This window comes from Nelumbo nucifera, chromosome 3 (assembly GCF_055504915.1).
Source record: "Nelumbo nucifera cultivar China Antique chromosome 3, China Antique-T2T, whole genome shotgun sequence".
Classification (NCBI taxonomy): domain Eukaryota; kingdom Viridiplantae; phylum Streptophyta; class Magnoliopsida; order Proteales; family Nelumbonaceae; genus Nelumbo; species Nelumbo nucifera.
The window spans coordinates 95,206,284-95,232,125 of NC_142651.1; the positions used below are offsets into that span (position 1 = coordinate 95,206,284).

General features: G+C 37.6%; 1 protein-coding gene and 1 non-coding gene across 2 annotated transcripts; both read left to right on the forward strand.

Annotated features, from left to right (window-relative positions):
• Nucleotides 1–8,890: 8,890 nt before the first annotated feature.
• On the forward strand, nucleotides 8,891–8,967 carry TRNAR-CCG (transfer RNA arginine (anticodon CCG)). The gene has a single exon. It is a non-coding gene; the product is annotated as a tRNA-Arg (tRNA).
• A 7,310-nt stretch (nucleotides 8,968–16,277) lies between these two features.
• On the forward strand, nucleotides 16,278–17,214 carry LOC104589726 (uncharacterized). Its single transcript, XM_010248138.3, has one exon. The coding sequence runs from the start codon at nucleotides 16,356–16,358 to the stop codon at nucleotides 17,043–17,045; it is 690 nt and encodes a 229-aa protein (XP_010246440.1). The 5' UTR covers nucleotides 16,278–16,355; the 3' UTR covers nucleotides 17,046–17,214.
• The last annotated feature ends 8,628 nt before the right edge of the window (nucleotides 17,215–25,842 follow it).

Here is a 25,842-nt window from a genome sequence, read left to right on the forward strand (position 1 = left end):
AGAAGAGTGATGATTTAGACTGTCGTCATTGTAATCCATTTTTTCAGTTATCCAATCCATAACAAAAGGGGTTTTAGACTGTCATTGTTACCAAAGAAGACCAAGTAATTCTTGTCGTGTGACATAGATAATTGACGGACTAATAACGACGGATAACGGACTAATAACGATACGATGGGTACTAATCTACAACTTACCTTTAAAATAGCATGATTTATACAGGGAAATATAATTTCTATATAAAAAAAAATTATTTATTTTAATGGATTTGATTGTATATAATTATTTATAAATAATATCCTCTCTACTACTACTAGTACTAGATAATAATTTTTTCAAACCATGATAATTTGTTAAAATAGGCAAACTGTGCATGAAATGCATGATCAAATAACACCTATAAAGTATAAAGGGATAAGTGCAACTTTGCAAGACTGTACCAAGCTTGCACCTAGGATAAGGGGTTTAACCTAGGCCCAAGTCCAGTTCAGAGTGTTGGGTTAGGAATTATCAACCCTGTAACCCTACTAGCTTCAGTTTAATTCATTAAATAGGATACTCATTTTTCACCCCGGCAAAGCATACAGGCACAAACTTGGCTAATACCCTTTCCAAATATATTCACATTCAAAAGCTTGACAAAACTTCTTGAATGTATTATATGTATCACCCCTTTGAAATGCATGATACGCAATTGTTTATCATTACTCCGAATCATGGGCAAAAGCGTGCATGTACACACACACAAGTCTATATCTGCTACCAACACACCTTCCAACATGATCTATAGTTGTACATCTTAGACACGATTTCCATCTTAAAAGTATGATCCCTTCAATGAATTGGAAGCATTTTTTACACAATTTCCCTCTTCTTTTTCTTCTTCTTTTATATATAAGTGAATCTTATTCAAAGGGTTAAATCATTTAGAAAGGAGAACATCAAGAGGAAACCCCAAATACTCTCACAAAAGGGGGTGTTGGGAGACTAGCCTCAACTCCCAAGAGCAACAAGGGAAATTGCCATTGTCTTGATTTTGGAAAAAAAAAACAAGGAGATGAGGCAAATGAGATATAAGATTAGAACTCTTAACTACCAATATCATGTCAATGTTACCATTGGAAATTGGAAAATGAAGATTTATTTAATTCATGGAATAAAACATTTTATTATGGAAACCAAGGTTTTAAAAACCGATCCGGAAATGGAACCGTTCTGGCCATCGGTTTCCAAGTCAGTGGTTCAATCATCCGAGTCAAACAGTTCAAATGGTTTAAATATTGTAACTGCTGATATGTCATATTACCCATTATATTGGAATATTAGGGTAAGATGCATATACATACAAGAGAAAAAATGTCTAAGTGTTTGAGAATGAGAGAGATGTGAGAAGCTGCCGATGGCTGAGAGAGTTTAGAAGAGAGAAAAGAAGAAGAAGAAGAAGAAGAAGAAGAAGAAGAAGAAGAAGAAGAAGGAAGAGGAGGAGGAGGTCACTTGCAGGCTACAGCGGTGACAACGACGGCAACGGTGATGGTGATGGTGAAATACAACAACAGTGATGAAAGTAGATCTGAGATTTCTCTCAGCCTCATTTCTCTCTCTCTCTCTCTCTCTCTCTCTCTCTCTCAGACCTATCATCTAGACTCCAATAGATCTCAGATCTCTAGCCTACTCTCCCAGACCTCTTAGATCTCTAGCCTGCTCTCCCAGATCTCTCTCACTGTCTCACACATCCCTCAACTGATCTCTCTCTCCAATAGATCTCATATCTGAGAGTTCATCACTTCTTCTCTTTTCATTCTTTTTCTAAACCACAAATCGTTCTTCGGGTCGAACGATTCAACAATCAAACCGTCTGGGTCAATGGTTCATTGACTAATTCAACGGTTTTTTACGAAAGACTAGATTTGGGGTAAAACGAAACCGATCGCCTTAACGAATTTTGGTTTGAATGGTCTGACTGTCCGAGTCAATGACGATTTGAAACATTGGTGGAAACATATATCTGGTCTTCTAACTCTTCCCCGATTTTGTAGCGCTCAAAATGCAACATGCCAAGAAAATTGGAGTATGTGATATTTTTCCATTCAGGGCTCAACACTGAATGTAGGGATGTCAATGGTCCAGATTTGGGCTGTACCCCATTCAAATCAAAACCAATTTGACTGGATTGGACTATCCAAAAAGACATCGAATTAGACCGATCCAAACTTAATGGTCCAAAATACTTATTGGATTGGATTGGATCTGGTCCATTTGATAGTGGATTTATATTGGATAAGATAGAATTGAACCAATACATGGTTCATTGGCAAAAGATTGTAGGAGTGTCAATGGAGTAGCTTGGGTTGGATGCAATCTGAATTAAAACCAATTTGAACAAGTTGAACGGTCCAATAAAACATTGAATTAGATCAAAATGACATCTAAAATATTTATTGGATTGAATAGGACATGATCCATTTGTAATGGATTCATATTGGACTGGACCAAGTTGGACCAACATCTAGTACATTCATAGCCCTAACTGAATGGATTAATATAACAGCTTTCCAATTCATTAATTGTTTGTGTTCATTTATATGGAAAGGTATTGTACTAGATGTTTAGAAAACTATAAATGTTGTACAAAATAAGGGTAGTGAAATGACCTTGCTGCTGATTTGGTTGTATGCAACCAACCGATCTACGTAAGATTGTGTAGGTGGGATTTAATCTTAAGTTTCCGCTACAACCAGTCACTTGGCACCTGTATGCATTTAGGGATGGCAATTTTCCCCATTTCCCCGATCTCCGTGGGGATCCATCCCAAATGGAGCAGGGATGGGGATGGGGAAATTTTCATCCCCATTGGTGGGGACAGGGCAGAGACTCCTCGCCCTACCGGGACCCCGATCCCCATCCCATGGGATCCCCACTAATATATATGTATATATGTAAGCATATGTTTATATATGTATATATGTATACATATGTCTATATACTAATATTTTTAAAAATATGGTTGAATACGTTTGAATCTTTTTTAATGAGATTGTAATTTTCAATTATTTTATTTTTTTAACTAAAGTAAAAAACAAAAACAAAATGGTTGACATTATAAAAAATCATAGGAAGTGGAGATGGGGAGGGTATAATATTGTGGGGATGGAGATTTTCGCAGGGACAAGGATGGGGAAAGGCTCCCCGTCCCCACCCCCACCCCCACCCCGTTGCCATTCCTATACATCTATGGCATGATTTAAATGATACTAAGGCCCCACATTGTGATTTTGATTTTAGTGGGTTGTAAGAATAAGAAAAATCATGATTATTCTCTTCAACATGGATTTGTTCTCATCTTGACAAGAAGGTTTTACATGGTGTTTGGTTTCATTACCGTTTATCAGAAAATTGGTGCTAGTATAATGACAAATAGGCATTTCCTCCCTATGAAATTTTGTTTGATGAAGTCGCTTGTCAATAGAACATTTTTCTTTGGTTATGTGAGAGCCATCATTGGAGGAAAATTCATTTTTGACATTTCCATTTTAATTTTTATTGTTTGGCTTATGTGGAGTTTAACTGTCTCAAAGTAATAAAATACGTTTTATCCCAATTTTCTATGAAAAATTCTTACAAAACCCTTTTTTTATAAACGGAAACAAAACTAAACAGCCCATACATCAGCAATAGATTAACAAAGGGAGTGTTCAACAACATGGTTGATTTTGTTTTTAAAAAATAAAATCAACAACCACATCAGCAAAATTATATTATTTTTATTGATATGGCAGTTATTTTTTATTTCAAAAATAAAACCAACCATGTTGTCCAACACCCCAAAAAAGAGTGATATTAGGACCGTTTTCAAAAACACTTACCAAAAAAAATTGCAAACCAAAATTGGGGAACATTCTATTTTGCAATTGGAATGACTTCAAGTCGATTCTAAAAATCACATGTTTAAGAACAGGTTTTCAGTGATGCAGAATAATTCCAAACTCATAAACTACATGCAAATATTTGAAGTGTTCATATCGAAGAATACCACCTAAATGAACCTGGATATGCTACACTTGTCCTGCACTTCCATTTAGTGTGTGACAGGTTTCATGTTACATGTATGGTCTCATATGCAAGGATATTTATACATGTGTAATGGAGCAGTTGTCGTTAAGGTTATGTTTGGTTTGAAGGAAAAGTTAGGGAAAGGAAGGGAAAGACTAGGGGTGAGCATAATTTGGTTAAAACATAAAAGCCGAACTGAAATTTCGGTTTTGGTTTAATCGGTTTGGTCTATTTGGTTTTTTCGGTCATGTTCGGTATTTCTATTCAATTTTTGTATATTTCAGGTTTTGGTTTCAGTTACCATATTTTCTAAATCAGTTAACCAAAAAAAACGATTTAGTTTTATAAGTATATATTTCTAATATTATTTATATTATGATTTTATATTATATTATACATGGAAGATCGAACACGGAAGTCGGAACATCCATATTCCATACATAACTTATGACCATACCATAATAAGCAATAACATATTGTGGTATTATGAAGCGAAAAAAAATAACGTATTGTGGTATTAAACTATTACATATTAGACATGATCACGAAAAGTCCAAAACAGGAAAATAGAAAAAGAAACTCTTCGTCTTCCCTCTTCCGCCCTACGGTGCTTCCAGTTCCAGTTCTAGACTCTAGAGCAAGAGGCCAAGAGCAGACCAAAGAGGTAGAGACCAGACTCCAAGGTCGAGAATCCTCCCAAGTCCCAGCCCGGTAGCTCCAGGCACTCTGCACTCAGGTAGACTTCCGACTATCGCAGACTCAGACTCAGTTCCACTGCACTCTTCCAGTCTTCCTTCCTCAATCTTCTCTAAGTTCTCTCGATTGCTGACTGACGTGTCGTGCTGCCATCTACTGTCATTCTTCTTCGGTTCTTCTTATTCTTCAGTCTTCACCGCCAACTACAGGCTTACAACAGCCAACTTCTTCAGTCTTCTTCTTCTTCTTCTTCTCTGTTTTTTTCTTATTTTCTATTTTTTTATGGAATTTTGTGTCCACAAGTCACAACTTCAAAATTTTCTCATAAAACCATCCCACTCAATAAATTTATTGAAAGTTAAATAACAAAACAAAAAGATTTCGGTTCTAACCGAAATAACTGGAAAAAAAATCCGGTTCATTTTATTTGGTTTTCAAATATTTCAGTTTTAGTTCGATTTAGCTAATTTGGTTTTTTCGGTTCGGTTTTGAACCCAAAAAACTGAATGCTCACCCCTAGGAAAGACAGGAAAACCTATACAAGGTTTGTAAAGGTTTCCCTACCGTTTTTCCTTCAAACCAAACATAACCTAAGGCTGCGTTTGGAAGAGGTGTAAAAACGTCATCAATGTAAAAATACACTAATGACATTTTACACTGAACCATATATATAATGACTGTTGTATTTTGAAAATCGATGTAAAAAATGTAAAAGCTTCCCTAGGAATGCTCACCCCTAGGAAAAACAGGAAAACCTATACAAGGTTTGTAAAGGTTTCCCTACCATTCCCTACCTTTTTCCTTCAAACCAAACATAACCTAAGGCTGCGTTTGGAAGAGGTGTAAAAACGTCATTAGTGTAAATATACACTGATGGCATTTTACACTGAACCATATATATAATGACCATTGCATTTTGAAAATTGATGTAAAAAATGTAAAGTTTTACATCGATAAAATCAATGTAGTTTTTACATTGACTGTCGATGTAAAACTTTAAGGGTGGTGATGTTTTACATCTATTATCGATGTAAAACTATACTCCATCCAAACACATGCAAAACTGAACTGGAGTGTAGTTTTACATTGATAATAATTACACGCTTTTACCAAACGCATACAAAAGCAAACCGATGTAAAATCTACATCGGTTCTTGATTTACATTGCATCCAAGTGCAGCCTAAAGGAATGGAAATGTACAAGTGCAGCAAATCTCAATTAAGAATGTTTTAGGTTGATCAATGGACAAATTTCTTAAAGCACCCCTTAAGTTTTAGGAAATTGATTTACTCTGCTTCTGTTTAGAATTTGCTTTAAACTACCCCAAGCTTGCTAATAATTGATAAATCCTCCTCGGCACATTCCATTACAATCCATTCACAAGTACCATGAGATGTATAAAATTTTTTTAAATCTCAATATTATCTTTTTATGGCCAATTTTGCTCTTCATTGTTTTTCAAAATTTCAAAATAAAATTCAATAGATCCAAATTTTCAAACAACACCTCTATCTATACAATGTTTCTAATTGCTATTGCACCGACCCTTCATTTCATGGATGCCAATTTGTCTAGTGAAGTCATCACACATCTGAGCAGAAAAACCAAATCTCTGGCTCATCGGCTCAACACCAACCATGGTTTCAAAATCGGACCAACCAACTGATCGGATCAGTTGACCCGGGAACCGGTCATAAGCCCAGGTCCGATTTTGGACCCCAAAACCAAGGTTTTAAAAACTGACCCGGAAATGGAACCGTTCTGGTTACCGGTTTCAGGACAGCGGTTCGACTGTCCAGGTCGATTCGGGCGGTTTGCATTAGGGCAAACTAGCAAGTAGTTATATATACTTATATATGAGAAAAGAGAAATGGAGAAGAGAGCTTTTGTCGGCTGAGAAAGAAGAAAGGAAGGAAAGAAAGAAAGGAAGAAGAAGAAGGAAGAAGACAAGAATCATTTGATGTTCACCGGTGACAGCGGTACTAGCGTGGATCACAGATCTGAGATCTGAGATACGAGTTCTCAGATCTCAGATCTGAGATCGATTTTTCATTTTTTTCTCATATCTCAGATCTCAAGAAAAAATAAAACTTTTTTCTCATCTCTACAACTTCTTCTTCTTCTTCTTCTCTGGATATCATATCTCAAACTCAGAGACTCGGAGTTTCTCCCCTCTCTACAATTTCTTAAACCGCGAACCGCTGTCTGGGTCAAACAAATCGACGGTTCGACCACCCGGGTCAGCAGTTTTTTGACAAAGTCAACGGTTTTTGACCCAAGAACGAGTCAGGGGTGAAACGGAACCGGTTGCTTAGACAGTTTTCGACCAAACAGTCCAACCGTCTGGGTCAACAACGGTTCAAAAACATTGCCCAAAACTGATTGACTGGGGTTGGACTTAATAGTTGGACCATTTGACCTAGGAACCAGTGGTCAAAACAGTTCTATTTCCAATCCTGTTATGAAAACCATAACACCAAGAAAGGAGTTCTTGAATAGAGACATGACTAATGGTTGACGTAGGTGGAAATGACAGTTAAATTACTCTCAGCATTGTGTGATGTAGTGAGATGGAAGTTAAAAGTCCAATTTAGGAATAAAAGTTGGGGTGTTGCTTATTTATTTAAAATACAAGGTCCAGTGATTGATGGGTTTTTTAATGGAAATTAGATGAAGCTAACTAAGAAGTAAGAAAGTAACTAGGGGAACCTACCTACCTTTACATATTTGACAATTTTGGACCTGGGTTGTTGCTATGCTATTGTTAGTGCTGATTTGTAGTGTTTGCATTTCGATTAATGACATGTTGGGGTGAGAAAATGGGTAAGTTCTGCTCGGAATCCAATGAAACCGATTTCAAATCAGTCTTGAATTGACCCTACCCAAACTGTTATAGGATGGGGTCTGGTTCCAAATTCTTAGAACCAACCCCCACCCAAGTTGATTCTAGAGTATAGGGGTTTATCCTACTTGAACTAACCCATTGAATCAACCTTGGTTAGCCTTGGTGGAACTTACCTTGTAACCTGATGAGGGGTGATTTACACCTCCAATTACATTCTACCACGTGGCAGCCAAAACCATTTTATGACACCTTAGCATCACATGTGGCATAACCTCCCCTGAGTGCTCCTCGGTAGATCAACTTATGCTGCCCGAACAAACTCCAACCTCGCTTAAGGGTAGACCAGCAAACCAGCTTATAAGTTCAAGGTGCATGTCCACTATGATTACACTGGACACCAACCTACCTCTCCGACCTGGGCAACCTACGATCTGAGGGATCATGCCAACCTCAACATACCTCCAACCTATGCAAACACGATGCCCACTTGGCAACGATAAACATGGTTTCCTTCACCTTGCAGGAACTGGATAAGGGCGACCACAACATCATGCGAGTGTATTCTCTAAGCAATGGGTGGATGAGCATTACCATCTTGAACGTGTCGGCCGCACTACAACCGAACCTTAATGTCTATATAAAGGGTGACCCTTCACCCTCAGAAAATACCCTCACCATTTGTTTATATTTTAATATTGGAATGTGTACAACATGTAACATAAAAGGCAATATTTATAAAATTTAAATTTAAATTATAAGTTTTGAACCAAATAATAATAATCTACATATTAAATTATTTAATTTAATCAATAAAAGGTAATATAAGTTTTAAACTATATATTATGTTTATTAAAAATCTAAGTTTTTAAAGAACATTTTTCTTTTCTTTTTTTTTTTTTTGAAGGGGAAGTAAAGAAAGAACAAGTTCCACGAGTAGACCTTGAAACTAACCCTAGAGCCACCAAGGCCAGAACCAACCTTCATAGGGTAGGTTCCGGTCCCAGGTTCTACCATGGAACTGAATCAAACTAATCCATGCTCACCTGTCAAGATTATTAAAAGTTGTAAATTTATTCAAATGTTTCATTTTGAAAATTTAAAGAAGAATGATGGATTAAATAGCATTTTTCATCTTTCGGTTAATGGATGCTAATGGCAAAAGAAGATTTAGTCAATTATCATAAAACTCGGGGGTAATTAAGGCAATTTCTAAATTAAGGGTAGGGTAAGTCAATTTCCTAAAACTTGCTCAAAAATATAATCACTAGATGATATATGAACGCCATTTTAAGTGGAATGTTCGCGTGGCCTAATGGATAAGGCGCTCGCCTCCGGAGCGGGAGATTGATTGTGGGTTCGAGTCCCACCGTGAACGAGCTTCTCTAAATAACTTTGCCCCATTCTGGTTTTAATGTGCTATTTTAGCTAGTGGCCACATGTCGAATGGGCAGGATATCAACCCTAGCCCATGATTGTGCAAACATTAATATAAAGTATCTAGCTAATAGCAAACTATATCTCACTGAATCTTTTACACCGATTAACCTGGCCTATCACATTTCAGCCCAAAAAAAGAAAAATTGAAAAACAAAATGTAGAAAGAGTAGAAGAAACTGACATTCGCCCTACTCACTATTGCTTCAGATATAATGGTGAGATTATAAAAATATTTATTTGTAAAGATATTTTGGCATTTAATTAAGAGCGTTAGTTAGTGGATTGTGTTCGGTTGGGCCCATTTATATCAGACCAGGACCCTATTATGTTGTTTTCGGATCTCCTACCCACAAGAATTCTGCCCATGCCTACAATACACTATCCCTGTAAATTGAGAACATCTCCCCCTACATAATATTATGCAGAGGTTGATATGTTCTTCATGTGTGATTGTGACAAATATAGGCAGAGTTGTCATGAACAGGAGATCCGGACTCTATTAGTCCTTGTTTACATCAGTTGGGGTTTTGGGCCCATATCCACTCTGAGGTAGGAAACAAGCTTTGCTCAAAGTTACTTCCTTAACATGAAAGAACAGCTGAATTCTTGAGGAATAAAGAAAGTTTTAAAGAGAAAGGTAGATTGAGAGAGAGAGAGAGAGAGTGGGTTTAATGGATGAATCTTGCGTCTGCACTCTAGAGATGGAGGACTTATAGAGAAATCATGCAATTAGATGGTTGAGAATGAACGAATGATTTCATTACACTGGGTTTTAGCGCGTAGCCCATGATTTAGCTAAGTAAGAACCACCTAATCATGGATCCTCATCCACAAACCATGGGACATGAAACAAGTTATATGGGCCCAGACCCATTCAGATAAACTTTGGCTGTTCCCATAGCATATAGGGGTACAAATGGATCTGATCATCATCGGATTCGATCCTATTTCATCGAATTCGGATTATTACTGTTTGGATCTTCGGATTGAATTGGATTTAGATTATCCTCCTATCCTAAGAAGATCGATTTGATGTATATTATATATTTATAAATATATGTATATATAATATACATATATATGTTATTTATTTATTTATAAATATATTTTTATATTATATCTTATAAATTTGTTATATTATTTTTTATAAAAAACATGTATATATATGATAAAAATACTTGTATTTTTTATTTTTATTTTATTTTTCTTTTAATAATTTTATTAATTTTTAAAGAAAACAAATCAGATCTGAAAATCCGACATACTAATAGGATTCGAATTCAAATGAAATCCTATCGGATCCAACATAAACAGTGTCAGATTGGATTCAAATCCAATCTGATCCATTTGCATCCTTAACAACATATGCTGTTGAGAGTCTTTTTGAGAATGCCACATCATAGTTTTTAAAATTCGACCCGGTGACCGAACCGGTCAGAGGTTCAGTTACCAGTTCGAACAGTCCAACCGTTCAACCCAAATGGCCAACCCATTCTGACAAAAAATAAAAAAATTTAAAAAACAATCAAAACCGTTTAAATGGTTCAAATAATTAACCGACTGATTCAACAGTTTGCTAACCAAAATCAACAATTTTGAGGAAAAATAGGTAACCGATTCCTGATTTTTCCGATCCAACCGTCCGGTCCAATCCAATTTTGAAAACCATGCGCCACATTACCATAAGAGTGGGTAAATTAGTAATTGCCTCCTATTTAATTTTGATCAAAACGAAAGACATGGCGTGAATAGGTGAACGTGCCTAGCCCAAAAATGTGGCCGCCAACGGCCAAAGTTATCATGACCCATTCACAGGTCCTATACCCCAATCCAATAGATTCATCCAATTTTAAATGCACCAAAAACATAGAATGAGTTCTAAATTAGACCAGTTTCACTACGCAAACCCAAACCTTATCCTAACTTAGGTTGTGTTTGATACGATTGCCACGTCTATCTTTAATGTTTGCTGCCAAATGGTTAATACAAATTTGTGAGGATTTTTTTTTTATATATATTTTGAGTTGAGTTGATTAATACAATGTTTGGTATTTTGATGATTCTTAGGCCCTGTTTGTTTTTTGGGAAGTTAATTACGTAGGTAAATGCATTTACTTGAGTAAGTGTTTCCTGAGATGGGAAATATTTATTGAAGAAATATTTACAGAAAAGTACATTTACCCATGTTCTTTTACTTTCCAAGTAAATAAGTCCATTTAGCTATGAAAAAAACTATTATTAGAAAAGGTAATTTTGTCCTTAAGTGTTGGCAACTTTTTCGTAAGTGTGAAAGTTAATTATCCAGGTAGGAGATGGATATCACTTACCCAATAAATGATATCTAAGGAAAATATGGTTATCTTGGTCAATGGGAACCAAAATTCTATTCACCAACTTTCCCACCTAGGAAACGGATATCACTTACCCAGATAAATGATATCCAAGGAAAATAAATTTTTCATGGACCTCGCATAAATCTTAAAAAAAAAAAATAACGAGTATCTTGGTCAATGGGAGCCAAAATTCTATTCATCAACTTTACCCCTCTCAAAATCCAGAAAAAAGAAGGCCCCTAATAACACTTCAAATTTAATGTTTCAAGCATGAATAATTTCGGAAAAATACGGATAGGCCCATTACAGATTTTTTATTTCCACTACAAACTTATAAACATTCAAAATGTCAAATATCCCCATTCTATACACCAATGCCCCCCCTGTAAATTGGCCTCAATTCCGGAGACTTACCCCAACTATAATGAGACTGATTTATTTTATGTAATGTGACAAGACAATTTCTCAAAAAATTATATCCACGAACCTCAAATGAGATATAAATGACAACAGTACCAACACAACTTTTATTAGAAGCATATCAGGACGATTCCAATGGAATGGCATTTGAGGAATTTGGGATTTGTACCTAATTCATCCAACCTTTGTTTTTGGAAATTACATAGTTCACATGTAAAGGAATCAGGGAAGAAGACAAAACTTTAGCTGTTTGGGAGCTTTCCCTGCACACCACACATGTTACTCCTACCCCACTCAGTCATATGCTTGTCATTTTGGTTAAAAATACGAAAAAGTAGGCTTAATGTAGATTTATAATTTTCACTGCAGATTTATAAATATTTAAAATGTTAAAAATCCATATTTTATATATCAATGCCCTGTGAATTGGTATCAATTCCAAACTAGTACCTATTCCAACTGTACTTTAAGTCTAAAAATTTTAACCCTGAGCCTAAACCGTTATTCTCCCTAAAAAATATTAAGAACAATTACTCTTTTAATCCCCATCTTTAGTGAACAATAACTCTTTTAACCCCACATCTTTGTTAACATATTATAAAAAAGCTTTTCGAACTGTCAAAATCTCTAACTACCTATGTTTTCAAATGATTTAGTTTCACTTTTACCTTTCTCTCTCTCTCAAAACAAGGGGCGAAGGGGAAAGGCGTGTGTTGACCCCAATTCAATCAAGTAGCTTCAAAGCTGCCAGCGTACAAAACCATCCCCCTTCCAGACTTCTCAGTCCATTCTCCAATCATTCATGTTTCCATTCCAAGCAAACAAAATCCACTCTCTATAGAGTCTTGGTCCATGCCTCCATCCCTTGTAGGGCCCTCCTCTTTGTGTTTTTCCCTTTTACTCTATCATTCTATAATCTTAATTCCTATTTTTGTCCTTTTGCCGAGGTTCGTTACTATAAAGTAGAAAACCAACCTCCTACCTGATCCTGTACGTCAAAGGCCTATTATTTATTGGACGCCACACAAGACACAACAACCATTTCTCCCGACTTCATTGTTACTTACTTCCCTCATCCATTCCCACTAATCGTCCAAAACCGACTTTACCACAATCTAAATTTCCATTTTATATATCAATACCTATTCATAAATTAGCATTAATTCTGAGCTGGCACCTATCTCAATTGAATGTTAGGCCTAAAAATTCTGATCCTATGTTGAATTATCATTCTCCCTAAAAAATATTTTTTGATTTTTTTAGATATCATTAAGTATCACTTAAGTTGAATATTAATAAAAACACTTGAATATTGAGAAAAATATTAAAAATAAATTTCTCTTCAAGGTTAAAAAATCGTTATATATCGATCGATACGTATCATATCGGAAGTATCCCGATATGCCCCTACAGAGAATGTATCGAGGTTTTAACCGATTCAAAGGATAGAGAACCTTAAACCAGCCCCCTAAGCAAAAAAATAATAATAATAATAATAAGTACTACTACTACCTAATACGCCCTTACTGTCGTATCAGAGGTGTTGATATTTAGAACCTTACTTCTCCCCCACATGTGTACTAGCTTTTAAATTTCACATATATTTTGGCTTCCTTGATCCTTACCTATGTTTAAATTCTCCTTTTAAGAAAAAAAATACTAACACCACCCCTAAATCGGAAACAAACACCATCCAAATCTTTTCGGGTGAGAGTGGGACTCACTTGGTCGGTCCCAACACGTTCAGCCGCACCATGTGAGAACCCACAACGAGTAGAACTACAGTTGACTGGTAGGAAAGAACCAAGACCCTTACTCCTCGAGTCACCTATCACTCGCACCCACCGCCGTTGCTACTCACACAAACCCAGTAGCTTGCACTGCCGACAGCTTCGATTAAAATATCGAAGTCTCAACCACTTTTTCGCCTGCAATTCTAAGCACGAATCACGTGTGTCGCATTTTCTCTTTAACCTTTTACTGGTGCCGCTCTGTAACTGTAAAGTCAGGTAAGTTTGTTAGTGTGCAACGTTTGTATGGGTCCCGCATCAGACCAAAAATCGCTGCAATCGAATTAACCGACCCGATAAGTCGATTACCCGAACCGAATCACCGTTTTTGTGGGCCTGTGGCTATTAATCTGCTCTCTGCACGAGACATCATCCTATTCCAGGTTTTATGCCTAACTACCGCTCTTCGGTTTCCCTTTACCCAAAGGGATTCGAGGACACACACACACTGGATTCGAACGTGACACCTCACACCTCCGGTGGCGATTATGTAGGATCGCGTGGCCCCCGCATGATCGTACGGTCGTTTTGTTTCTTTAACCTTATTCTATCATGTAACCAGATCACTTTATTAGTTTAATACAAGCCGGAGATCACCTTTTTAACTCGTTTAGTAATATTTTATTATTCTTGAAAAAAAAAATGAAAATCTTCTTATAAAGACAAGACAAGTGGAGACGACCAAGCTACGTATTTGCCGGCTGCCGCTGCCGGCCACCATCTCAATTATATTGTATTGCTTTTCGGCTTGGAGCAAAGTCCAGGGCCCACTCTAGCCCATGTGTTATGGTTATGGGCCTCATTCAACCCAAATCCAGTTAATCAACCATTACATCTGGGCCGGGGGTTTTTACCCTCCTAGAGGGTGGATAAGTAAATTATTCATGTTAAAATAATGCTTCCTCTATAGTGCCTTTATCGCATGGTTTTCAAAATTGGACCGGATCAGACGGTCGGACCGAAAAAACCAGGAAACAGTTAGGTAATCGGTTTCGGTTAATTCCCAAAACCAGATTTTTTTCATAAACCGTTGATTTTGGTCAGCAAACCGCTGACCTGAGCGATTAACCAGTCAAACCGTTTGAATGATTTTGATCGTTTTTTATTTTTTAAATTTTTGTTTATTTTTTTATCAGAATGAACCGACCATTTGATTCAAATGGTCAAACCATTTGACCCAGTAATCGGACCCTGACCAGTTCGATCTCCAAATTGGTTTTAAAAACCATGCACAAAAATGCTGGAACTGAACTTACTTGGTCTAGTTTTATTTGAAAAATATTAGCCCAAGTAAACTCATGTACCAAAAATAAAAAGAAAACGAATGGGATCTTGAAGAAAATGTCTATGTATCCTCTTACTTGAACAAGAAAGAGAGACAAAGAAACATTTGGGTCGGGACTTTTCTTAGACATGGTTCCCACTTCCACTAACATATTTTCTTTCTTTAAGAAATTATTCTAGAATGTTCTAATTATTTTGTCAAAACATCACAAATGACCAGTTATCAGCCATATTTTGGTATATTGGGTTCAGTAATTCGGTTCGAATTTGGGTTGGGTGGATGGACCCGGGTTATGATTCATGTTGCCGGTTTACCGACTCCAGCTTGGCACCCCTGGTATCTACCAGGACCATTCCTGGCCTTACTAGGAAAGGATTCTGGGTGACTCTGTAATTAGAACAACTTCTGGGGTTATATTGAGTGCAAGTGGGGAAGGCTTACATCACGAGTGGGACATAAAAGGCACATGCCATTTAATCTTCAACTTAACGCAACAAAGTGGACTCCGCATCGGGTCGCATTCCATCGGGTATCGAAGATTCCTGATGCCGTAACCTAATTTACTAAGCCGCCCTCGCCGATGTGATAGAATTACGTCGAAAACAAAGCAAAATTCGATTAATTTTTTCTTTTTTTAACAAGTCGGAATTTGGAGAATAAAGCGTGGAATATTCAACCAAGTCTGTCGCATTTGCAACGTCATCTTCCACGTGGCCAACAACAAATCGGTTACTTGAAAACTTCCTTTAAACCAGTCGTCGGTTTGGGTCAACCAAGGAATTTTCTTCTTTTTTTACCAAATTAATCAATTTGTCTAGCTAAAATAAATTAGCTTTTAGCCATCTGATCGATGGAATTTCTGTAGATTAATTAATTCTGAAATTCAAACTCCAACTATGAGAGACAAGTTTAGTGTAATTTCCAAGTAATGAGATACAGAGCAGACTTTTGTCCCGTTAAAAATTATTAAACCTAGAATATCTTTTCTTCCCACGTTTCATTTGACACGTGGCAACTATTCTAATAGGACGTGGATCTGAATAATATAACCGGAAGAGCTTTCTTTACTTCTTAGATGACTAGGAAAGAGGTTTCTTAGATGGTTCATGGAGACCCTACCCAATTAGCCACGTGGAAGGATGGCATCAGTAATTTTTCGCAATTAGATAGACATGAGTGGTTACACGTGGCAAATTATTTTTTATGGCTTAATAATAGTCAGGGCGTGTGATACGCAATCATTCGCCTCGCCACACCTTGAAGACACGTAACAGCAGCAGCTTCCAACGCATTCCTGCGTGTAAGAGTAAAATTGGAAAAATGAGACAAAAACGTGTTATAGGACTGGTGTAATATAAAAGTAAAACGAGGGGTAGTTTCGTAATGACGACATTATATATATAAAAGAAGCATCGATCTCCACCGATCATCTACTGATCTTCTGTTGTTTTTTTCTCTTCGAAGGACATCTTTCTCCATTTTCTCTCGGCCGCCATTAATGGATGCCGAAGAAGTGCTGAGCCTCTTCGATTCTTACTGGTTTGATCATCAAATATTGACCAAGAAACCGCCTTCGTCACCTCCTGTAATAGACCCAGTTCCTGAAATCCAGAAAGAAGCTCCAGAGCTGGAAATTTCTCACCCCCCGACGCTCCATGTTCGATATTCAAGCGACCAGCTGAGCTCCAAAGCAAGCTTCAAATCCGAGACTCTCTCTCCAAATTCGGTCCTTCCCACGCCGAAGCTGGAAACAATTCTCTCAGGCAAAGACGCCACAGAAGTTGCAGAAGAAATTACGAGGCACGAAGAGGCTGAGAAGCCCACAAAGAAGGCGACGGGTAGGAGAAGAAAAAGAGGCAGCAGCAAGAGCTTATCAGAGCTGGAATTTGAAGAGCTTAAAGGGTTCATGGATCTGGGTTTTATTTTCTCTGAAGCAGATAAAGATTCGAGCTTGGTCTCTATCATTCCTGGGTTGCAAAGGATGGGAAAGAAAGGTAGTGACGAAGAACAAACAATTGACGAATCTACAATCCCAAGACCTTACTTATCTGAAGCTTGGGCTGTTCTAGACCGAAGAAAGGAACGAAACCCATTAACTAATTGGAGAATTCCTTCTGCGCGTAACGAAATCGACATGAAAGATCATCTCAGGTTCTGGGCTCATACAGTTGCATCCACTGTTAGATGATGAAAAGATCTGGCTTAGAATCCTTCTCCCCGCCCCCTTTCTCCTAGTTTAATTCTTTCTTTGATTTTCGTGGGATAGCTTAATTTGCTTCTTCCTTTTCGTATATGGCTTCTGTAAATGTAAATAAAAAGAGAAATTTTATCAGGTTTTGATGATTTGATCTGGTCTAGATCTCGTTCTCCTCATCAAACATAAACAGTTACAAGCTGAACTGTCTCAGAAAATGTCAACTGTCAATGGGTTTTGTTGACTGCTAACCATTTCCCATTTCCGATTGGTCCCATTCTACGAGGCCAAGTAAAATGGCCAATGGAGATTTTAGGCAATATAGGGTGCTGCTTTTGGAAATTGGGTGAGTTTGATAACCGACACTTCGGCTGTGCTTCACAAAGCTTTTGGCTTTTATTGAGCCCTGTGGATTAATAAACTATTACTGTCAAAAGTAATTCTGACTCTGAGTAGCCAACTGGATACTAATTTTTCTCAGTTAAAAGAATCAAATCAAACAAATGAAAAGAAACAAAGATAAGAACTTTAAGACATGATTAAAGTAAAAGGACTTCTGTAAACAAAGTCATTTGATAAGAGCTCTCAAATGTCTCATCTGCTTGATACTGGGGATTGATATGGGGTGGGATCCACACGGGGTGGGTCTGGATGTGTAATCAAAGTTGAAAACAATGGAGCTTTATGGGGTTAATCAGGAACAGTTGATATGCTTAAATGATGATGCAGTTACACAGAATTATTACCTCCTATGAGATCTCCCTTTTTCACCCATAATTCATGGTAAAAAGTTCATCTGCAACTGCAAGTGATACTTGTAGCAGAACTCTTTTTTCTAATGAGAAGGTATTTGAAATCGTGGTTTAATTCTGTTCATTAATTGAGTCAAAGATTGCTGCAAAAACCACTTGTGAGTTTCTGAAACAATGGGAAACAAGTTTCTGAATTCTGAAGTAGGCTGTTTTTTTGTTCCATCTGCTTAATGGCCCTGGCATTTCGTACCCACCCATTTTCATGGTGCAAGCAAACATTTCAGGGGCATAAAAAATAGAAACAAAATGCAGTATTTCAGTCATCGACAAGGCAATTAAGTGGCAAACGTCATACCCAATTAAGGGTGTCATCTCAAAAGTTGACATCTCTGTGAATGATGAGCTCTTTCCAGGCCTGTCTAGCACAAATTTTCTACTTCTACTCACAGAAAAAGAAATCTAAAGCAATTAGAACCCAGAAGATGGTGTAACTTAATGCAGTTGACTGTTAAGAGGTTCCTCAATCCTCAATTATAATTGGAGCCTAATTGTCTCAACTGGGGTCACTTCACTTGGGAAAGTGGTCCAATCAAAGCATTTGAAAGCTGAAGCCAGTCATTTTTAATTGTTATATTATATATATTTGGGAGTTCAAATTCAAGGAGGGTGGCCCATTATAAAGTCTCACAGACAAGCTCCTCGTAAAAAGGCTTACAGTTGGAACCCATTCCACAGTCCTCTAACAAACACTGAAACATTGAACTGAAACCCAAATATAATTAAACTGACAACTCACACCAAGTTACCAACTTGACCAGTGGGACTAAGTACAGAATCCGAATACTGGTTGAGTGGTGGGCTAGCTGTTAATGAAGTTGAGCACTTTTCATCAAATTCCAAAAAAAAAAATTAAGTCCTCTAATTAAAAGCATTCTTTCAGCTCAGGGTATGCTTCTGCAATGCTGTTTATGAATCTGATTCCATCCCTTCAATTTTAGTTGTTTTGTTTCTTTTATTCAGTGTTAATTATCAGACTCGGATCAGTCAGACTATTCGAACCACAACAAACCACAGCCCAAATGGTTCATGAGATGCCTGATTTTATTTTTCATATCTTTTACATGCACGAATCTGACAGTCGGAACCAGACGATCAGACTTTTTGACTCGTGACCCAGTGGCCAAAAACGAGTCATTCTTTCCTAGTTGCAAATTGAAACAAGTGTGAGGGAGTACCTTACTGGCTACTGCCCTTACGAAATTACCACATCACCTACATCAATCTGAGCTGTTACCATCTACTACCTGCGTTAGTGCATTGATTCATACAGACTGATCCAGTCTGATCACCGATCACAAGACAATTGCAGAAGGAGAGAATGACTCGGAAAGCGAAAACCAGAAGGGAAAAAATGCCCTTCTTTGTCAGTGGTGCATGTGCATTCACTACCCAACATTGATAAGAGCGCCCCTCCTGAAAACCAAACGAGTTTCTTTCAAATCCCCATCCATGATTCATTCACAGAAGCTTTAAATGAGACAGTTGCATGTAAATTCATAACTTTGAATCAAAGATCTCAACTCTCAAACGGTCATAAAGCAAAGCAGCCCATGATACCTTTTCTCCAGGAGAGAAGCAAAAAAAATTGTAAAAGGCGAATGATTATTAATAAAAGCCACCGCATCTGTACCCAACTCAGAAAGAGCTAGGTTTTGCATTCCAACTCCAAGCTTGCAGCCGCTGTGCCATCAAGCTGCTTTTGCAGCAAAGCCAGCAACTTGGCAATGAGTCCCTCCCTTCTGGGGTCTCACTCCATGGGTCCATCTTTCTTCCGAAGTTGAGTGCAAATAACTCCTCCATGTTTCAGGTTTTAGCTGGATTAGTTAGTGAGTGACAACTGACAACTCTGCTATAACTAGTTGCTGGTTGAAACTTATATATTAATGGTTTTCTTTTCTGCTCATTCATTTGTCTTCCATGACAAGAAGATCGACTCCCCAAAACCAAATTTGTCTTTGTTACTGAATACTGCTCTTTTGCAGGGTTCCTTGAGAGAAGAAAAAAAAAATAGTTCTGTTACTAAATTAATTGCAATCAGCTCTCATGCCACCATCAATGGAAATTGACAACAAGTGTGGGTGGGCTTTCAGTGTCGATTGAGTTATTAGACCTACCAGAAAGATTGGCATTACTTAGTCATGCTCGGCCAGTCCAGACTCAGAGAGTCCACCTTATGTAGGTTCCAGGAATTTGACGGTAGCCTAATGCCGTAAGAACCTGTTTGGACCTACCTGAACTTGCCTATAAAATATCAATATCTAAAAGAGAACAGAGGCATTGAAACTCTCTCTCTCTCTCGTGACCCTTCTTTCTTTAATCTTTTAATTCCCTTTCTAACAAGTCGAATCCTCCGTTCTTCTTCTTATGGATAAGTATGCCTTTGGATGAGCTCAGAAGAATCACTGTGGCTGAACAAATTCAGTCCAAATCCAATCACGAGTTGCAGGCATCCTTATCACACATCCAACTCACTACACTGAGAGTTACAAGTTACAACAATCAACGTACGATACATATTACCTTAGCTTCAGGTTTCACCAGAGGTCCCCTGTTTGATGTCTACTGATGACTGTATGGCCACATTGAAGCATCTGTTTGTATAGTTACCTACAACGAAAAAAAGTACACTTAAATAAAATCAAGGGCAAATTCTGGATTAGTACCCTGTAATTTGGGTTTAGTGCCACTTTTCTCTCCGGACTTTCAACGTGATAATTTAGTATCCAAACTTTTAAAACGTGCCAATTTAATAGTTACCGTTAAACAGTCATTAACCAGCAGTTAAGTGGCATTTGAAAAAACAAATACCTTTCGAGTGTCATCTAATTTTCTTTATGAACCATCCAAATGTTGACCGAAAAATGTATAGTCCCAAATCCTTGCCTCTTCTATTCAAAAAAGTTTGGGTCAATTTTCTTGAATAGAAGAGAAAAGGATTTGAGACTGTTCATTTTTTGTCAACGTTTGGATGGTTAATGAAAAAAATAGATGACACTCGAAGGGTATTTGTGTCTTTTCAAAAGCCACTTAACGATTGGTTAACAATAGGTACTGGATTAACACATTTTAAAAGTCCGGGCATTGAATTAGCGCATCTTAAATTCAAGGAACAAAGCGGCACTAGGCCCAAAGTACAGGGTACTAATCAGAATTTTCCCTAAAATCAAATGTGAATGTTAGAGTTAGAAGAGAGAGAGAGAGAGAGAGAGAGAGAGAGAGAGAGAGAGAAGACAGCCAAATGGTGGGTGTGACACCTTGTGTCAGTCGACACCCTAAAAGATATATTTATATTAAAATGTAAAAGGACAAATCTACCATTTATGTACAAGAGAAAGATAGTACAAAGAATAGATACACAACAAAGAAAAGTAAAAGTACAAAAATAACCCTATAGCTAGATTTCACAGTCTCTACACTCCCCCTCAAACCGATGCCTAGGAATAAGCATCAGTTTGTCCATGAGAAATGATGCCGAGCCCATGTCCATGCTTTAGTCAACAAGTCTACTAGTTGGATCCCAGAGGAGACATGAGGAAGAAATATGGCACCCTCAAGAAGGAGTTCGCAGATGAAGTGGCAATCAACTTCTATGTGTTTAGTGCGCTCATGGAAGACAGGGTTGGATGAAATTTTTATTGCATTGATATTGTCTTCATAGAGAGGGACAGACAATGATGGCTCATTTAGTATTTCAAATAGAAGAGCCCGAAGCCATATGATCTCACTACACATGAAAGACATAGCCCTGCATTCAACTTCAGTGGAAGATTTGGGCACAATAGCTTGTTTCTTGCACTTCCATGAGATAAAAGAGTTGCCTAAGAAAACACACCAACCAGTAGTGGACCGTCGAGTGTCAAGTCATCCAGCCCAATCAACATCCACATAGGCCATAAGACGAATAGGGGATGAGGAAGAGAAATTTATCCCATATGATAGTGTGCCTCGCACATATCTAATGATCTGATGAACTACATATAAATGTGGTTATCTTGGAGAAGACATGAACTGGCTTACTATCTGAACTGCATAAGATATGTCTAGCCAAGTCATGGTGAGATAGGTTAAACTACCCACTAGCTGACAATAAAAGTTGGGATCTTCAAAAGGAGAATCATCTTCTTTGCTGAGTTTCAGGTTCAATTCAGGGGAGTATCCACAATCTTAGAATCACTAAGATTTGGCAGTTTAACAAGAACAACCGCATACTTCTGTTGATTAACAAAGTAGCCATAAGAATTTCTGCTCACTTCAAGTCCCAAGACATATGTCAAAGGCCCCAAGTCCTTCATCTTGAAGGACTCACTGAGTAACTGTTGTAGCCTAAAATTCCTTCTGTGTCATCCCCTGTAATGAGTACATCATTAACATAAAGGAGTAATATCGTTACTCCTTGCTTCCTCCTTAAGATGAATAAGGAATAATCAGAAGGACTCTGGGTAAAGCCAACATCAGTGATGACGGATCTGAACTTCTCAAAGCCCTAGGAGTTTGCTTCAGGCCATAAAGAGACTTCTTCAAATGACAAACAAGCTGCGAGTCTGTACAGTATCTCGAAGGGGGCTTCATATAGACTGTCTCTTTCAACTCCCCATGAAGAAAAGCATTCTTGACATCCATCTGATGGATTGCCCACTGTTTGGCTGCAGATATAGCCATTAGGAGTCGTACAATGGTCATTTTAGCTACAGGAGCAAAGATCTCCTCAAAGTCTATCTCATATTCCTATTTGTAGACCTGTGCAACAAGTCTATCTTTATATCCGTCTATGCTTTCATCAGATTTCAGTTTCACAGAATAAACCCACTGACTTCCTATGAGAGATGTCTTAGGTGGAACTTGGATCAGGTCTCATGTGTCATTCTCAAGAAGGGCTCGAATCTCAAAATCCATAGCATCTTTCCAGTGTGGTTCTGCTACAGTCTGTTGGTAAGGTCTGTGAATGTATGTGGTAGATAAAACAGCAGAAAAGAAGCTATGGCTTGGTGAATAACCATAACGATTATGTGGACGAGAAAATCTAGTGAAATGACGTAAAGTGGGTTTAGGAGGAAGGTCAGGTACACTTACTGAGGTAGCTAGAGTGACCAGATCAGCAACTAGAGGTAAAGCAAATGGGGAATGGAGACTAAAGAAGGTTGTTGCTTCCTGAAAGTTGAACTTAATAGGAAGAACATTCATCCTTTCTAATGCCATTGGAAGACAAAAGGCAACTACACACACTTCCAGAAACCAAAAGAAGTTCGAACCAGAGAAGGAAGAGAAGAGTACCTTTCTGCTGATATCCAAAAAATGCAACTGCATAGTTCTACCGAACTGAAAAGTGGATCATAACCCCTCAAAGATGAAACCAATCCAAACCAAACCAAAGAGATTCAGTAGATCTGCTCTAGGCAACACTAGATCTAAAATTTCAGGCTGATCCGATGTCTCTATAGGGAGATTTGAGAAGAAAAGTGAATCCGATGGCGCAACAGTCTAGAAAACAGTTTTGTAGCCGATCCAGGAAGAGAATTAAAAAAGACACTCAAGAACTTCCAAATACTGCTAGGGAGTTCTTGAATCAGTAGTAGCCAAGATGTTATGCGAAGTTCAGGTTGTGACCTGCTCTGATACCATGTCAGAGTCAGTTCGAAAGTCAAGAGAGAGAGAGAGAGAGAAGACAGCCGAATGGTGGGTGTGACACCTTATGTCAGTCAACCCCCTAAAACATATATTTATATTACAAATGTAAAAGGAAAAATCTACCCTTAATGTACAGGAGAAAGATATTACAAAAAATAGATACACAACAAAGAAGAGTAAAAGTACAAAAATAGCCCTATAGCTAGATTTCACAGTCACTACAACGAAATCAAAGCCTTATCGAAAGGCCCTGTTCTTAACAAATTAACGAGGGTTCATCGCTTTACGCCAGAGTTTGGGTGCATAGAGGCTAAAATTAATGCATATAGATGGTCTCACAAACATAAATAAGTTCTTCAAAGAAGCCTTATTTGTACCATCTCCTTCATGCAAATCCTAAAGAAGCATGTAACCCAAAACTTGATGAGTCCTTCTGAATACTACTAATTAAATAGTGCCTAGTGCAACTCTTTGAATGATGAATAGCAGTGTCTTCAAAAGCAAACCGGACCAGAAAAATTGGAAACCACCTAACTGGTTCCGTTTTACTCCAAAACTGTTTTTTAGCCAAAAACCATTAGTTTGATTAGCGAACTCTGACCTAAGCAATTACAAATAAACCCAAAACTTAGGCTTTTATGCTTATTTCCCGATAACATGAATAAGTATTACTTATTTACTTATTAGTGTGATCTCGGACCAAAATAAGTACTTATTTAAATAAATATTTATTTTTAAACACTCCCAAACTTAACCTAAATCTCTTAATAGGCCTGCAACCACTCCCATTATGGGTGGAACTTGGGCACAATTCAAATTCAGCGAAACCCAAGTGAGTGCAAGTGAGATAAAATTTGTCAAGAGCACTGTCAATGTTTTGCTGTCCACATGCACTCAGACGGCATAGCCCTTTTGCTTTCATGCATAAGCTACTGGCCAAACAATAAAACAAAGGTGATGGTTAGTCATGGATTTGTCTCTACTCTCTTTTTGTGTTGTGCAGAGGCATCATTCTAGGACTGATGGAACCAGAAGAAAATAGAAAAGATCATACAAAAAAACATAATAGGATTTATGTGGTTAAACAATATAACTAAGTCAACATGCAGGAATCAACCCAAATATTAAAAGCACCAAAATGAAACTTTCTCCCCAAAACTATACTCTCTCCAAAGCAACACCTTCACAAATAAATTAATACTTTCCCAAAAAAGCCAAAACAAGACTCCCTGACTCAAAATGTGGCTTATGTACCAAAAAACCGGAACACAAAATGTACCGTTTAGAACTCAAACCCTTGAAAGTATCCGTGGCATTGCCCCTATTTAAGAAACTACCAAAACAATAAATCCACCATTATTTGTCTTGGAATAAAACTCTCTCTCTCTCTCTCGGGCAAAGGGCACGGAGACACATTAAGCATTAATATAGTGGGTGTTTGGCACCGATGTCGTTTTTTGAGAAAATGGCGTTACGTAACTTCTATCTCAGAGAAAACAGTGTTTTAAATAATACTCTCTTGTTTAGTACCGTTTTTTCAGAAAAATATTATTCCAAATCATGTCTTGGAAATCGGGAAAGTGTGGCCAAGAGAAATGCCAAATTCAAAGTTTTCTGAGAAAATGGCGCATTGCTGCCAACGGTGTAATGATTTGGCATCAATGTGGCATCATCATGGACGTTGGATATGAGATCGGATCTTCTGTTCACATAGGGCACCTCGCACTTACATCTTACCATGCATTGGAAACATCTCCTGAACTTATAAGTTACTAGCAAGGACCCGTGCAATGCACGGGAAATGAAAGATTTAATAATTTTATTTTTCATTCAATGTTGATTTATAAAAAATAATTATTGTTAATTGAATATAAACAAATATATTTTAATAAACTTAGTTTTATTAATAATTTGTATTCTTTTTATTATTTTTAAATGAAATTTTGATTAATTTTAAATAAATAAAAATAATTATAAAATCTAACATTTTTATTAATTCCACTAATAATTAACAATTATATAGGAATGGCAACGGGGTGGGTTCAGGGCAGGGCACCCCATCCCTTTCCTTTCCCCATAGTCAAGACACTCTACCCCATCCCGGCCCCGTCCCCAATGTCACGTGGGTTCAGGGCAAAGTAACCACTCCTCAATGTCGGGCGAATTCAGGGGCAAGGCAGCGCACTTCTCATCAAGGATGGAGAATCCTCGAATTTCCCTACCCCGTCCCCAGTATTGGGGGGGTTCATTTTCTAACATTATAATATTTTGTTCCCCCATTTTATTTGGTTACTGATGGAGGATGATTTGACCCGACCTTTGAAATGATGACATGTGGACTTGGCTCATCACGG

Bases quoted from the DNA above. Each gene is read 5' to 3' on its own strand.
- LOC104589726 (XM_010248138.3), top strand. From the start codon at position 16,356: ATGGATGCCGAAGAAGTGCTGAGCCTCTTCGATTCTTACTGGTTTGAT.